The sequence below is a fragment of the Lampetra fluviatilis genome, chromosome 1, assembly GCF_964198595.1.
Source record: "Lampetra fluviatilis chromosome 1, kcLamFluv1.1, whole genome shotgun sequence".
Classification (NCBI taxonomy): Eukaryota; Metazoa; Chordata; class Hyperoartia; order Petromyzontiformes; family Petromyzontidae; genus Lampetra; species Lampetra fluviatilis.
Genome location: NC_136275.1, coordinates 16,865,375 through 16,881,279, shown reverse-complemented (window position 1 = coordinate 16,881,279; position 15,905 = coordinate 16,865,375). Strand labels below are relative to the sequence as shown.

The following is a 15,905-nucleotide window of genomic DNA, read 5'->3' as shown; positions in this document are numbered from 1 at the left end:
ATAAAATATTCTTATTTTTTAAATATTTGTGTTTTGTTTCTATTATTATTTCTATTTTTATTATTTACTTTTATTTTTACCTGCGTGACTTTACCGAAAAAACCTAAGAGTATTTGGCCTGCTCAAGCGAGCACGCACGTGTGGCACTCTTTCCGTTGACGTGAAATTCCACGTTACCATAACGAGACACCCTTTTCTCATTTCAACCAACTACCCAACCTTTAAAAAAGAACGGGCTTTAATGTGCTTGAGTTGAAGTACGGGTTGGGATTCCAACTCGGTGAGTGAATTGCTCTCGCCAAAGATTCCAAGAAAATAACTGATAACAGCCATGAGCAAATCCGCTGCTGGATGAAGGCCATCCGCCCCCCCCCCCGATCCGTGCAGCTACTGCGCATGAACCGATCCCATTCTCCATCCTTTCCAGCAACGTGCCCTGCCAAATTCAACTTTTCTAAAGTTAATGTAGTGTCTAAAAACTCAAATATGTTCCATAATCATGTGTTCCTCTCCATATGTCTTTGTGTAATTCCACGCGCCCACTTCTATTATTATTTGTGAATATTTCACCTTTTGATCATATTGCATTGTCAGTGCCCACGTTTCATGTATGTACTATACAGTGATTCAACTGATTAAACATCTTTGTGTACACATTTGTACGTTTATTTTCCTGATTCAGTTTTAGTTTTCCAAAAGCACAGCAATCTGCTTTTTTTATTTTCTCATTTGATCCGTGTATGCCTTTAATAATCGACCTAGGTATACCGACTCCGATGTATGTTCCATGTGTCCCCCCCCCAATAGCCTCACTTTGAAGTTTTATTTTATGAAGCATTCCACTCATTTCCTGTAGTTAATTTCATCAGCAAACTGCAATATGCATATCCTAGAACTGACGACGGTCAAAATAACATTTCATATAACTGATCAACAGCCATGAGCAATCCACTGTTGGTAAGTAGTGTCTTTACAAATGAGCTGTCAATGTTTACCAGAACAATAACGTTGTTGATCATCAATATGTAATGAAACAGTGGCAATTAAATCAAGAAAACAGTGAATCACAAAATATTTACTGGCAAGATGCTTTGCATTTACAAGAGACACTAATTCTGATTGATCTCTCATCTTATAAGCAGGAGTAATACATTTTACAATATTAACGATCTTATGAAACCATTAAAGTAATGTAAATGAAAAGATTATAAACAAAGACGTGGAATTCATTTTGCACGTATTTTTTCAAGCAGCTCTTTGGGTGCCTCCACTACTGCCACTTTTCATAAAAGACGTTATCCTTGGGAATCCCTGCACCTCCCAGTACGTCCGTCACAAAGTCGTACATGGATGAGGGGCCGCAGACAAAGCAGTGTGGGCTACCTTGCGATGCCTGCAGCAGGTCTTGTCCAGTGATCCTCCCCACTGTTTGGGAGGGGCAGACGCGCATAACCATTAGTCCAGCTCTCAAAGGAATCCCATTAGAAACCAGTGTTTGTTGATTACACTTAAGGAATTAAATGTATTTCAAATGCATAGAGCTCGTATGCAGATGAGAGGATTGTCACATCGTAAGTTCATGAGTATTGGTGGTGGCTTGGTGGAGCCTTTATCCAGCAGTGTAATGACGATGGCGTACGAAAATAATGAATTTATCAAGTGCTTTATGGGTCTTAAGCCAGAACAGTGCTTTTGGATTTCACATTACTTTGAGGCCATATATGAAGCATTAAAATACTTGATCGTAAATGTGATGTATGCAGGCGTTGTCTGTGCCTGTAGTATAGGGCTTCAGGTCCTCCGTTACTGGGGACTTGCACCGCGTGATGTGGAACCGGAGGGACATTTTCCCTGGGAACTCTTGCACCAAGGACAGCAGCCAGTTCTGCATTGAATTAATACGAAACAGTGCTCAGGGTCACATGCATCCACCATTGGCAACATTAATCAGTGTTCTTAGGTACTTATACATTTATCATCACTGCTATCGTTAATGTGTTAAGATTTATTTTAGACATTGACCCAGAGGAGCCTTGATGCAGTTGTCTCAGAAAAGCCACAGCATCCCAGCAAACGTTTGGGAGACTTATGATCAAATGTTATAATTGTATAACACATGTTAATTGCTAGTTTGAAGAAAAAAATATGTTAAAAAGATATACTGTACCTTGTAATAAGTGGTTACCTCACAACTACAGTGTAAAATTTCGATTTAAAGCTTTCGTGACTGCAGGGATTCATCTTCTTGGTTCTTTCGGTAAAGTCACGTAGAAGGGAAGTAATAAAATAATACAAATAAAACACAATAAAATAATTCTCACGACGTTTCGGCCACAACGCAAGCAGCCGTCCTCAGGTGAGGACGGCTGCTTGCAGTGTAACTTTGTAGCTGTAATTTCTGAAAGTATTACTCGAATGTACAACATGTATACAGATGGACTTCTGTGTTTACTCATATGAATGGAATATCAATTGGTTTTAAATACAGGTCTAACTGAATTTCATGCCATTATGAGTGAAATGTGCTCATGTATTACCTTGAATATCAGCTCGCTGATCGTCCTTGCAGTGAAGATCAGATGGATCTTCCCCAACTGGCATCCAGCTTGAGTGAGGACCCGCTGCCTCATGAGGTGCACACAGTGCATCAGAATGGAGCGTAATGGGTTGATCCCCACACCTCCTGCCACCAGCAGCAAATTGACAGGAGGGTCGGATGGCCGGGGATCAAAATAGAAATCCCCACCAACTCGAACTGTCACTTCCACCCCAACTTTGCACTGTGAATTAAAGAATTATGTTTGAATAAGTCACATTGCCATACTGCAAATGTGTGACTTTGAGTCACCACCATTGCAGTATACTGATATACTGCTATACATATGTAAACAATTATACAGTTTGTAAATTAAATATTCAATAATTATCTACGGATAACAATTGCATGTTTTCCTTTTTGTACCACTGCTTGACTGAGCAATGTTAATTGTGTGCTGCATGCTTGTGTATGTTCAGTGAGCACGTGTTTCCATGTGCGTGTGTGTGTGTACAATACCTGTGTATGCACCCAATGTGCTGGATTATCCACGCCATCCTTGACTGCCAACTCGATGACACCTTTGCTCTCCAGTTGCTCAGGATTTGAGCAGAAGGAAAACCCTGTCATCTCAGCTATGCCAGGGGCATAGAAGTCCACCCTGGCAGCAGTTACAAATACACAAAGCCACAAAACATTTGATGGAATTTATTTTACTCAGTATATTTAAAAACCTCACAACGCAAATACAAAGCAGTATTATTTTGTGTTGTAGCTGCTGTAGGAGCTTATTTGTTGTTTGCTTACACACCACTGGCCTGCTTTGAAGGTGAATTGTTGGTTGTGGATTCTCAGCTTGAGGCCTTTTACCGTTGATGATTCATCCCACATTTCCACTACAGTGGCTCTGGATACCGTCTAGGAGAGGGTCGAGACAGGAACAATGCTTGTTTTTCAGATGCAGACACACAATTATAAAAACACTTTATAGATCCCAGACCACGTATTCAATGGTTTCAAGTGTAAAAGGTTTCTTGCCTATTATGTTCTCAAATATCCAATTTAGGGTCACAGTTTTAACAACCATATTTACAGTTACTGAATATTTTCCACAAGATAAAAGAAAAACAAATAACAGCTATAACAGTTCATAAAAAAAAAACTTGGAAAGACTAAGCATAAATTCCTTCAAATTCATATATATGCTTCATGTATTTCATGTTCATTTGGAGCCCAAACTGAGTACCTGTTTATAGCAGGTCATCACTAACCCCGGGCAAACAAGAGGAGCCGAATTTGGGACTGGGCTCGTCTACCCTCACCTTGCAGTGCTACTCTCATCGTCATTAGTGCTGTCTGACAACATCCACCCCGGTATTACGTCCCGGCTTTGTGTGTACCTTGAGCCCATTCAGGTGAAACAGCACTTAAACAGCACTTGCCCAAAGCCTCTGGCAAACCTCACCTCACGAGGACAGTCTTCAAGGCGGGGGTCCACGCTGTGTGTTTGAACTCCACCCAATGGTGCTGCAGCTGCTGCCATCTGTGCACACGCAGCTACTGGCTGGGTTCAATCTGGTGGTTAAATTTCGACAACAACCAAAGCAACGCATCTATTAACAGCGTTGTTAGGAACCCGTCAGAACCGATGAGGACAACAAACTTGATTTCTGTTCTCTTTGCCTGAGTGGCAAGGGATATAAAGTCCAAATGTGCAAACAGTGACATCTGCGTCTCATTTCTATTTGGTGTGCCACATAGTTCAGAGTCCAGGTGGCGACAGTGTCGTAGTTTTATTTCACTTCAGCCTTTGTTTACTCAGTCGGTAGTAGTTGGTGCGAGTCAAAAATGTGTAGCAGACTGCACATCATTAGACAACTGTCACCATTCATGGACAAGAACTCAACCCATTTGCTCCACATTCCTTTGTTTCAATTGGAAACGGTATTTTCTCTCTCCGCCCTTCTCTAATCTGATGCCTATCCGGAAATCCTTGAATAGCGAACAAAGCACGGGGTTTAGTGGTACCGAAGGTCACTCATCCCAAACGTTGTGTAAACTTTCAGCGAATGTACATTCCCCTGTATCTGTTACAAATGTCGTATTCTTTTTTGCACGTACGTGTCTGCTAGAGTTGTAAATGATTATTAGATAATAGCCAACAATGTATTCCTCTTTGTCCAACCAGTGTGGGTTGAAGTCAACACTTCCCAATGCGATGACGGTCATCGGGACTCTTTTGACAATACTTTACCATTCATAATCAACGTTTTTGGGTTTAGATCGCGTTATTTATAAATGTGTCGTAACCCTCCACCACCCGACACGGCCAATCAGTAATAAAGTGTCACGTTGACAAAAGACAAATAGTTCACTGCTTTAGCCCACCGGTGTGTTGAAGCGTGAAACCACAACACTTACAATTTCAGTACGACGTTTTGCTGGTAATTGCATCCAGCATCATCGGGCAATTCGCCAGAATGGTGAGGCTCGGCTCTGTATCCCGTTCTTATATCAGTCCCTCCAGAAAAACGCGATTATGCGATCGCAAGATTTCACGCAAAATCAGCCAAAGTCCGCATATTTATGCGGGGGGCGCGTTTTTTCAAATACGCCGCACTTTCGCCGCAAAACTTGCAGATTTCCGCGCGCAAAATATGCGGGCTTGCATGATTTCATAATCCCCGCATTTTCGTTGCAAAAAGTCACATATATCTTAGCAGAAAGTTGAAAAATGTTGCGTTTACTTCACACAAGCGCAGCCATTTCCCCTGTTGCCATGGGAACGTTATGAAGTGACGTCACTCATTACGCGACATCATTGAAAAGCTGCAAACCCCGCGATGCCAATGAAACCATGATGAAGCCCGCAAATCTTTCTCATTTGCCAACAAACATAAGCGCAAAAGACCGCGCAAAGCAGTTCCCCAGTGTGTTACATGACAGTGGGGGCAAATTATTTTGCATAGCTACCTCTGTAAAACAGGAAGCACACATTTTATTTTTTAATATTTTATTTATTCATTTTTACAGAAGTTGTAGCATATTCATTTTGTAAAGCTACAGAACTTGTTCGACTCAATGTTTTGTAAGTTTGAGCCATCTGTTTGTTAATGTCTGAAATAAAACAAGATGAGAACTTAAATATTCCCAGCACTTTCTGTGATGTAGTATGCTTGCTTATCATAGGAAGTAATAAGAAATGACTCTTTACATTAAAGTAGTAGCCTAGTGAATAGGGTGTTGGGGGAATCACTTGTTTTTCTCTTTTTCATCAAACCGCAGTTTTTGCAAGTTCCCGCAATTTTTGCAAGTTCCCGCAATTTTTACAAGTTCCCGCAATTTAATCGCATAAAATTGCATAAATATCCCGCATATTCCATCGCATTTTTTAAGAAAACGTGCCGCATAATCAACGATTTTTGCCCGCAACAATCACCAAAAAACTCCGCGTTTTTCTGGAGGGACTGTTATATAGAGCAGCAGCAGGGTGACGTCATCATTAACTAATTAACTCATCAGGTGCAACGATTTGAGGGGGGGGGGGGTTATTGTAATTATATACTAGATTAGTGTCAGGTGGTGGAGGGTTACGACACATTTATAAATAACGCGATCTAAACCCAAAAACGTTGATTATGAATACTATTGGTCGCGAAAGCCTACGTGTTAATACTTTACCATATTGGTCAATGCAAGTTTACAGAGAAAGTGCCAGTAGCAGTTCACAGATGTCACCACTCGCCACTGATGATGTTGACCGTGGTTGGGAATCAAACTCAGATGGCCGGGTTTATCGCTTGCAGTGCGTGAACCACAGGGTGTGTCTTCTAAAAGTATACCCAAGTAACATTTTTATTTTTTTATTATTAAACGCTTTTATTTTAACTCACTTCGTTTGGTGTATCCTCAAAAAAGAAATCTTGTAACTAAATTTTTACACACATCCCAATGTGCTATCTACTGCAAACTTCGTATAGGTATGTCATACTGATGACAACACGATATTCTATCGTAAACAAAATCCAAAACATATCTTTTTTTACTTTTTACACGCTTTTATTTAACTTACTATATGTGTTGTCGTATCCAAAAATCTTGTAACTCAATTTCAACCGTATTCCCAATGTTGTATCGACTGCAAACTTTGTATAGCTATGACATACTGATGATAACACTATATTCTATCATTACAAATAAAAAAACTATTTTTAAACAATATTTTTTACGGCTCTAATTGTCCACGCTCAACTAACGTTGCCTGTAAATCACCGCGGTCCCTTACGTCATGGCAAGCCTACAACATCAGAGTGCAGCGCCACATTAAATGCTCACTACAATGACAATAGTTTAAAGCGATTTGAACCATGTTTTATTTTTTTTGGGGGGGGGGCGGCAGACCTTTGTGACGTCATATTTGAGGGAGGTTCTGACTTTTTGTGACGCCGTGTGACGAAGGGGGGGGAGGTCAAAAATCGTCCAAAATCGCGTGACGTCATTTATGGACGGCCCCTAGTGCCTGTGAGCATGTGATATCGTTTGGAGGCGTTTTATATTGCAGCCCGTTAGGCATGTATCTCTAGAAGCGCCCACTCCTTTGCTTGCCAAAGAGGGATGGCTGCATAATTGCTGCCCAAACATGGCACGGGACAAACTGGACCGGGGTCCACGTAACATTAATGCCCTGCAATTATTTGCCTGTAATGCAACATTTGGTGAGCTGATGTGTTTGTTTGTGTCCACTACAAAAAACTTTTTTTATTTACTTATTTTTTGAGTGACGCATAGTTTTGACAAAGGTCGTGTGAACCGATAAATCTTTGTACATTTGGAACTAGACTGATTATTTTTTCAACATTACGTGTTTATATACGTATCCCAAATGTTTATGTTTGAGGTCGCGTGCAAACATTAACCACATGGGATGTTTTTAAATGGCATAGAATTTGTTAATTTATTTTCTGAGCTATGACGACTCAAATAAGCATGTATTCATCATGTTATTTTAGCCATTACAGTTATACATATTTACAGTATTACACATTTGCTAACTTTTTTGCGATTTTAGATATTTTAAGGACAAAGTGTACGTTCTACCTTGTCCTTAAAATGTTATCTCAAATCGCAACTTTTTTTTTGCAAATATGTACTACTGTACTGTACTATAATGGTGATGAAGAATTCGCTTTAAGCTACTTTTCCTTAATAGGAAACCGAACGGTAAATGCAATGACGATAATCTAAAAAGACGTATTGTGGCATCCCCATGCTGCTTGTACACCTTGGGTGCAACAACAAGGCCCTGTGGTAGACTAAACCTTCTAGATTTGAAGCTTTCGTGACCGCAAGGATCCATACTCTTTGGTTTTTTCGGTAAAGTCACGTAGGTTAAAAAAGAAAAGAAATAAATTAAATCACGACGTTTCGGAGGCAACACTTATAAAACCTGAAGACGGAGGCTTGTGTTGCCTCCGAAACGTTGTGATTTAATTTATTTGTTTTCTTTTTTAACCTACGTGACTTTACCGAAAAAACCAAAGAGTATAGACTAAACCTTGTTCATGAAGTGGCTCTCTCAGACAACGTCCCTTTCTTTGGACAATGCAACGCAACATTTTAAAATGTGCCCATCACTTCACGTAGTAAACATTACTCTGCGTGAGTGATGTATATTAATTGTTTTAAGTATGCTATAATTTTAAAAAAACATCTTAGAAATGTCGATGGATACTTTTCTTTGAATTGTTTCCAAGAGTGGCAATTAATAGTGACGTCCTCTGCTCTGGTCGTGTTTATCATTAAATCCACGGCTTGGGATTGTATGTTTTGTTTGAGGATCTAAGTTTATATTTCATAGCAAACATTTCTACTTAATGGAGGACAATGCTGTATTGAAAACATAATACTTATCCTTCACTAGAATGGTGTACGTAATTTGCCATGCGTGTGGGTGGGAAATCGGTTAAATAGTGCCTGGTGATCTGCCAACTGTTGAGTTCCCTCCCGTTATTTCATTGTGTAGCTTTGCAAACCTCACCACAATGACCACAAAGGGCACCGCTAGTTCCTGCCAGTTCAGCTTATGAATAAATGGGATCAGTGGTGTGTACCGTAGTTTAGAATGCGGGAACGACTGTGGTGGGTCGGGCTGGTTCAACAAGTCATGTGGGCCACATGCTCCCGCAAGCTCAAGAGAAGAAAACATTATTCCCTTTACAGTCTTAACGTTCCTGCTGAGACGTTTCATTTGCATAGCAATGCGGTTGTGAAGACATTGATTAAGATGCAAATTTAAATAGAATGTAAAAGTGTAACGCCCACAACTGAGACAGTAATGACACTTGGCTGTGTTAAGTGTGAGCTTAAATTTCGCTGTGCCACTGTGAATTTGTTTAATTGTTGTGATTATTGAATCTGTCTTTGGAAGATTTTTTTCCACGGCAGCATTTCACTGTAAGAAATAAAATATTGTGATTATTGTGTGTGCTTTTTGTATGTTCCCTTTAAAAAAATAAACACACTGTATGCGATTTGTGTAATTGTGCTGCAGTAATGTTTGGCACTTTCCTGATATGGCTACTGTCCAAAGTGCCCATAGCTATCCACTCCACAAACTAACTCTTAATTCTGTTTAAGCTGCAGTTGCTGGTAAAATGTGAAACCGATTCAAATCCTGTACATCTATTTCACAAGACAGTGTAACGGAGTAATCCCGTTTTAAAATTGCGATTGCCTAACTTATGATTTTCTGCCATTAGCTCTGATTTAAGCTGTCTTCGAATTAATCTGTTTGTGGTGCTTGCAAAGCAATTGTCACCTGTGTTGCTTATAAAAAGATGTCTGAGACTATTGTTCTCAGTGTCGATAGCTGACTACTCGCAGTTTAAATTCCTTCCGTTTAAGCTGCAGTCATTGTGTTGGTTAAATGTGGTACCGTTTCAGATTGTGTACGAAGTGGCATTGTACAATAGACAATGCCACTTAGTAATCTAGTTCTAAAAAAAGGTGATTAATTGCCTAATTTGTAATTGGTTATACTTTTGATTTAAAATTCTTTAAGCTTTGTCTTTGATTTCTTCTTCGTAGGATGACAAAGTGGTGTGCACGCGTGATATTTAGAAACGGTGGTCAATTATTACAAAAATTAACCCCCAACCAGGCACCAGTCTTGGTCGGAACTAACTGGGTCATTGTTTGCTGCGAATAACTTTTGAACAATACATAATTGTATAGTTTCCATTGTATCAGTTTTGATCGAACCGTTTGGGAAATTTCACAGAAATTAGCTTTTTGGTGTTACAGTCTATACTCTATAGCTACGAAATCAGTCTATTTGTGAGAATGTAGCATTAAGGGAGTGCAATCAATCACTGCCGCGTCCCCCTGGTGACCCCTGGCTCATCCAGCCGCATTCTCGTGTTGAGTTATAGAGCAAGACAATTAGTTGAAAAAAACATTGACGAATATATTTTTGTTCAATTGTGTTTGTGCACCACGACTAAATAATTTAACTAGTTTAATGGTATACAATTGGCGAGCCTGAAATAAGTACAGTACATTCACACTAATGTAGGTTTAACAATTATAATTGTAAAGTGCAGTGTCAGTGATTAAGCAGTCTGGTGTTTATTTTTCGCATACGTGATACCCAAGCCAAAGCTTTTGCTGGAAGCGATTCCAATCTACATGTAATATTTAGGGTTTATATCTGAAATCCCTTCAGAAGATCAATTTAAACTTTTTTTTATTAAAAGATCCTCACTCGAGCATACTTTTCAAACTGTACTTAAAGGTGACGAAATAATCGTTTCGTGAGATGTAGTCACTCGTGTGACATTCCATGTTTGCGGTTCTATTTGTAGAGGCTTGGAACAAATACTTTAAGCTTCTGTCCATTTGGACTTGTGTCAACATAGAAACTGGAACGCCTTTGGGAGCTTTTGGGGATCTTGGAATGCCAAATCCCACTGCAATGGCAGGCTAAGATAATGCAGTTTGAGGGATAGACATGATTACACATACAGTACGTAGAATATAGTAAATTATGCCCATGAACGCATTAAGTGGATTGTGCCTTTGTGCTTACAAAAGACGCCAAACGGCGCCATCTGGTCTAGCACCAATTGAGACGAGGCTCAAAAGAAAGCTGTCTCTGGTGTGGACCAATCAGTTTTAAGGACAATGCATATATTATCAGTTTTTTGTTTGCATTTCGACTGCAAGTATTGTGGTTAATGCAGACGTGAATCATTGTAAAAAAGGTTTCAGTTTTGTTGCCAGAAAAAAGGGGGAAAACCCTATTATTATATTTTGGTAGTGGCAAAGGAGGTCCAATTATATTTCTGGGTGATTATAGTAGGTACTGTAATTGTAAATGTTGTGGGTTTTACTCTCCAACATACCGGTGTGCCAAACAAATTGGCATGTGACAAACCTTACGAATTGGCTGTCGGGTGGTGGCAGGTTTAACGACACATTTATATTTACGCCAACCCAAAAACCTCTTATGGATTGCCTATTACATTTTTCCCTTTTAAGGCAGTTATTTAAGTATGTTATTTTTGTGTTAACCGTGCACCACTGCTAACACAGCATCACCAAAAAATGTTTAATAGTCAGTATTCCATCGGGGAGTTCACATGTTGAGTATCAGGTGCCTCTTGCTACACAATACAATTTGAAGTATATCAAGAACACAGTTTTGTTAAAAAATCTTTTATTTACAATTTTTATTTAAAATGTTTTTTTTTAATCACCACAAAAATGAAAGGGAAAAACGCAATGTGCCATATTAACAGAACATATACTGCTTCTAAACAACATAACCCTGTAGTGTGCAACATCTATGGGAAAATGAAAACGTAAACACTGGATACCAGCGGTTTACATAACTGGTTAGCAACTACCAGCAGTATAAATTAACAAATAAATACTTGCACATTGTTGCATTTTACAAAAAGGCACATTAACCGTTGTTAAATAAAAACTAATAAATATAAAAACTAAAACTGCCAATGACCTATTTAAAAAGGATGAACGACCTTTTCCCAATCATGAGATAACACAAACAGGTTTTAAGATTGTATGCAATTGCTAGCAGCACCATTCATGCCAACATTTCAGATGAACATCAGATGGCATTGGAGTTTCTTTTTATCAGCTTAATTTCACGTCACACATTCATGCAAAAAATACTATCACCCGAAGATACTAGAAATAACATCCCTTTTTAAAAGCTCAACATTTGGCTTTTTTTATCTAAATTGGACCGGTCTGACCAAAACTGGCCACAACACGGGAAAGTTAAAATACTGTGTTATTAAACTCCATCTGCCATGCAGTCATATGGCAGAATTAACGACTCTTAGTAGCTAATGAGGATTTACATATGGGAATTGAAAGTATTAAAGTAAATGTTTAAACAGAAACCTTATCCCGGTTTTTACTTCAATGGACTTTTTAAAAACATCCACAAAATAAAAGGTATATTTTATAAAACGAAATTTAACTCTGCATTGTGTAGCATTGATAAAATTGGAATATATTCAAATGTTTTTTCAACCATGCTTTGTCATAATACTGCAACATTGGTAAATGTATTCGATGTCATTTTTTTTTAAAGTTAACGAAAATGTTGTGAGCTTCATTCTTAATTCAAGATAAGTTTATCCCTGATCACATGACAGTAAAACTATGGACAGCACTCTTTAGAAAAGATAATGCCCTCTATTTAGGCCAGTTACATGACAATAAACTAATGGTCACTTTTTGCAGACTTTACACCTAAATCAGTGATACCTTAAAATGAGAAATCTAAAATTGCATATGCATTGAAAATGTCACAGTACACTTTTACTTCTCTCAACGATGACCTCTAACAAAAACGCCTCTGGGAAAGAAAAAAAAACAGTTTGTCGGGCGACTTCTGTAAAACTAAAAACAGGTATGGAACAAGAGTTGAATGTTTGCTTAGTTCGTTGCTTATATTGCACCCATCAAGTATATTTAATGTCATAAACAGCAGCTTCACAGTCGACCTATTTTGCCATCATGGAACTGTCCTCACACCCAACCCTTCTACAATCAGGGCTGATGCACCGAGTCCATAACGAATCCCGATGGTAGCCCTCTCTGTGGCCCATACATCTTGGCAGCCCGACGCAGGAATGCTGTCACCATTTGCTTTACCACTTCATCGAAAAACATCGAGGCCATCTGGGAGTGAAGCAATGAGCGGAACTCAAAGGAGATCTGAATTGACAAAAAAAAGTCAAGTTAATTAAGAATACAGGGCCAGAAACACCTCTTCAGTAAACCATTCTGCAGAAAGAAAATTTTGCCATTTAAAATGGCCAATAATAACATTAATCTTTTACAGTGTGAAAACAGTATTATACACCACTATGCATTCAATATTTACGTTAAAAAATTAGCAGTTTTCCACTAGTATCCAATGCCAAGCCACATTTTGGTAGTAGTTATTGGATTCAAATAAACATACCGAAAATTCAATTGTACACGACTCAGGATGGCCTGGTGCTCCACGTCCAAATCGCCACTCCGTCTCCAGATGATTGAACAGTCTTCCATCTGTGCACGTGGCCTGAGCATGGTGAGACAGTGGTGAGAAATGTTAAAATCAGGGGGAGTATGTTAATACAAATACTGGCTTCATCAAAGAGGTGGTTGTGCATGGTCTTAGTAACAAGAATTAAACAAGACCATACCCGCACAATATGTGGCTCCACCAGCGTCACAGTGGAAGAGTAGCTTTCCACAAGGGGTGGAAAGCCCACCTGGAGCTCTGCACGCATGAACCCGGGTCGTCGGAACGTCACACGCGACCGCTTGCACCATGGCACAAACTCGCGGTAGGATTCAACGTTGGAAACAATTGCATACATCTGCTCCTTGGAATATCTGCAAGTGTACCCACACAAAAGTATATAATCAGTTTAAACACGGGCTCAACAAATATATAATGGACAATATAATACTTGAGTGGATTACATGTTATCTGTTTTCCTCCACATGCTCACCTTGCCCTTAGTAACATAACAGCCAATAAACTGGATGCAGCTTAAGCCAGGCGGCCTTCAACAGTGATAAAGTCAGAGGACAAACAATTAATTGCCAGACATATCAGATCCTACAGGGTCAACTAAACTAAGCTGTGCCCAAAAATACTTATTTAGAGTCTCAATTTTAATTGTCCCCAAAACATTTACATAATCTAAACTCTAGCTTCACTCCGAAATTTTTCCACCTCCAGGAACTGTGCATGAAGTAAAATAAACACAGATCCTTACCCTACGAGATGCCTCTCAGCGTAGTCCTTGCGTTTGTCACCAAAAGGTAGCTTGGACAGAAAGGTCCGTGCGGGGACGGGGCTCAGCACCGGACAAATGTTCGTTTTGCGCATCAAGACAGGGCTCAATGAGGGCGAACCCTGGCCAGGATGGCTCACCATTAAAATGCCACACGAGTGTAGGTACCTGTCAGACACAAATTCATACAGATTTTCAGTGCTGCGGTCCTTCCACACATTTTATAAATGTTAAGAACCATACGATAAAATAACCCCCACAACCCACATACTATATAGGAAGATCCTCATACAGTAGTTTCTTCACAAAAAGGCCTTTTGAAAATGGTGAGTCAATTGTCATGAATTTCCCTCCACCACAAAGCACGAAAAGTTTTTATTTCAAATTAAATGGTTTTCACTAAAGTATTGTTTTTGGATTCGGCGCATTTAGGTTTATGTTATAAGCTACATTATAATTTCAGTCGCTTATAAATTCTGAGAAACTAATATATTTAAAACAATAAAATACATAAACTATGGTCAAATTCTGACGATAATACCAAAGCGTAACCTACCACTGTAATACTATTTCCATAACATAAACGTTGATAGTTAAGTGATTGAAGCTGTATATATCCACCTGACATGAAGAACATGTTCTCACATTGTTAATCGAAAATATTTCACTACAGTGCCTTCGAGGTTGGGTTTGTCGCAAATGGTATGTGTGGCACGCCTTGTATGTAACAGTGGTGCTAACTTTCAACATTAGGTCACAGAATTTCCTGGTAAGTAAATAATAAATGAAGACGTGCCCCTCCCCCGTCTTTCTTCTGGACAAGGCTTTGTCTCAACAAACCTGATGTCCCCAAATACTTCTATAGCCAACACACTAGCTGTTATTTCGCATAGCAGTTACTTAGATTTTTGCATTTCTTCACGATGTTAATACGAACAAGTACATGTGTAATTTCCACTTAAAAAATAATTCAATGTTAATGAAAACAATGAAATGTATGGTTTTCAAGAAGACCTGAATATCAGCTCTTTTGCGGGTGGCTTGTTACATTACATGTCTGAGAGATGGCAGACACCATAGGGAGGCCTTCATCCAGCTGTGGATTAATTATGGCCATGTTCCCAGCAATAAACTCAAACTTAATTTGTTTATCACAATAAACCAAGGCGCTCGATGCATTCCCATCAACCGCTCCAAGTATTGTTAGTGGTGGCAATGTTGGACGTGGCTGCTGCTATAATAGTCTGCTTCGTTGCCTTGTTTTAGTGTGGCTCCACGAGCCTCCCAAAGCCATTATTATATAAGAGGCCACCCGGGATGGAGGTCCAGTGGGAAGTGGCGCCATCTACCACATTATTTCGGCACACTCCACAGAAAATCCCACGTACAAAGTGGGAAATTAAAAAAAAGTGCCACAAAGGCAAGAACGGCACACGGCCGGAAAAGCATCGTTTAAAACGCGTACACCGACGATTATCGCGGGTTAAGCTTCCGATTTGCACCGAAGCATTTTATGTAAAATAAATGAACTATACGATCGTGAACAATGCGAGCTACGGTCGATGTCACATTTTTTCCCCACCCCCAACGATCTCTTCGCGGGCTTACTCTCACCACGCTCACCCGCCACCAACACCGACAAACCATGGGCCACACCATCCAACACATATCCAACACACCCCACATCCAACACGAACACCACCATCACCACAGTTTCCCCCATTAAATCCCGACGAGTGAGCGAGTAATCGATGCAATCCTCACCGAATTCCTGCGCGGGGTCGCAGTCCCACGTCGCACGCCACTCGGACGATTTTGACCCATTTGCTCATCTCTATGCTATCTCACACACACAACAAAAACAACAACCGATGACGATGACCACCGCCGTTAATAACAACAGATTGTGATGAAGAAGAAGCAGCACGGTGTCGATCTCGCCGGCGAGCTTAACAGCTGATGGAGAAGGAGGAGGCCGAGTGTGGAGGTGGGGAGGAGGGGGCGATCATGTGAGCTCGATGACGCAGGGCCCGGCGGTGACG

At 39.9% G+C, this 15,905-nt stretch overlaps 1 protein-coding gene across 2 annotated transcripts; it reads right to left on the bottom strand.

Annotated features, from left to right (window-relative positions):
• Positions 1 to 1,130: 1,130 nt before the first annotated feature.
• On the bottom strand, positions 1,131 to 15,905 carry LOC144933120 (coenzyme Q-binding protein COQ10 homolog B, mitochondrial-like). 2 transcript variants are annotated; one of them, XM_078857696.1, is made up of 7 exons: positions 13,038 to 13,070; positions 4,002 to 4,111; positions 3,348 to 3,454; positions 3,056 to 3,197; positions 2,538 to 2,780; positions 1,777 to 1,885; positions 1,131 to 1,425 (listed from the first exon to the last, which is right to left on the bottom strand). In XM_078857696.1, exons 2-7 carry the CDS (start codon positions 4,077 to 4,079, stop codon positions 1,271 to 1,273), a joined length of 834 nt encoding a protein of 277 aa, XP_078713822.1. In that variant the 5' UTR covers positions 4,080 to 4,111; positions 13,038 to 13,070; the 3' UTR covers positions 1,131 to 1,270. The 2 variants fall into 2 exon arrangements, with proteins under 2 accessions (XP_078713822.1, XP_078713814.1); XM_078857688.1 differs by lacking the exons at positions 1,131 to 1,425; positions 1,777 to 1,885; positions 2,538 to 2,780; ... (1 more) ...; positions 3,348 to 3,454; positions 4,002 to 4,111 and adding exons at positions 11,178 to 12,787; positions 13,264 to 13,456; positions 13,846 to 14,031; positions 15,628 to 15,905 and having other exon boundaries at positions 13,038 to 13,139.

What these genes read in the sequence shown, in the direction of transcription:
- LOC144933120 (XM_078857696.1), bottom strand. Translation starts at nt 4,079, where the DNA reads ATGGCAGCAGCTGCAGCACCATTGGGTGGAGTTCAAACACACAGCGTG. An exon ending in TTGAAGACTGTCCTCGTGAG is followed by an intron (nt 3,455 to 4,001) that starts GTGAGGTTTGCC and finishes ACCCTCTCCTAG; the next exon opens with ACGGTATCCAGAGCCACTGT. An exon ending in ACCTTCAAAGCAGGCCAGTG is followed by an intron (nt 3,198 to 3,347) that starts GTGTGTAAGCAA and finishes AACTGCTGCCAG; the next exon opens with GGTGGACTTCTATGCCCCTG.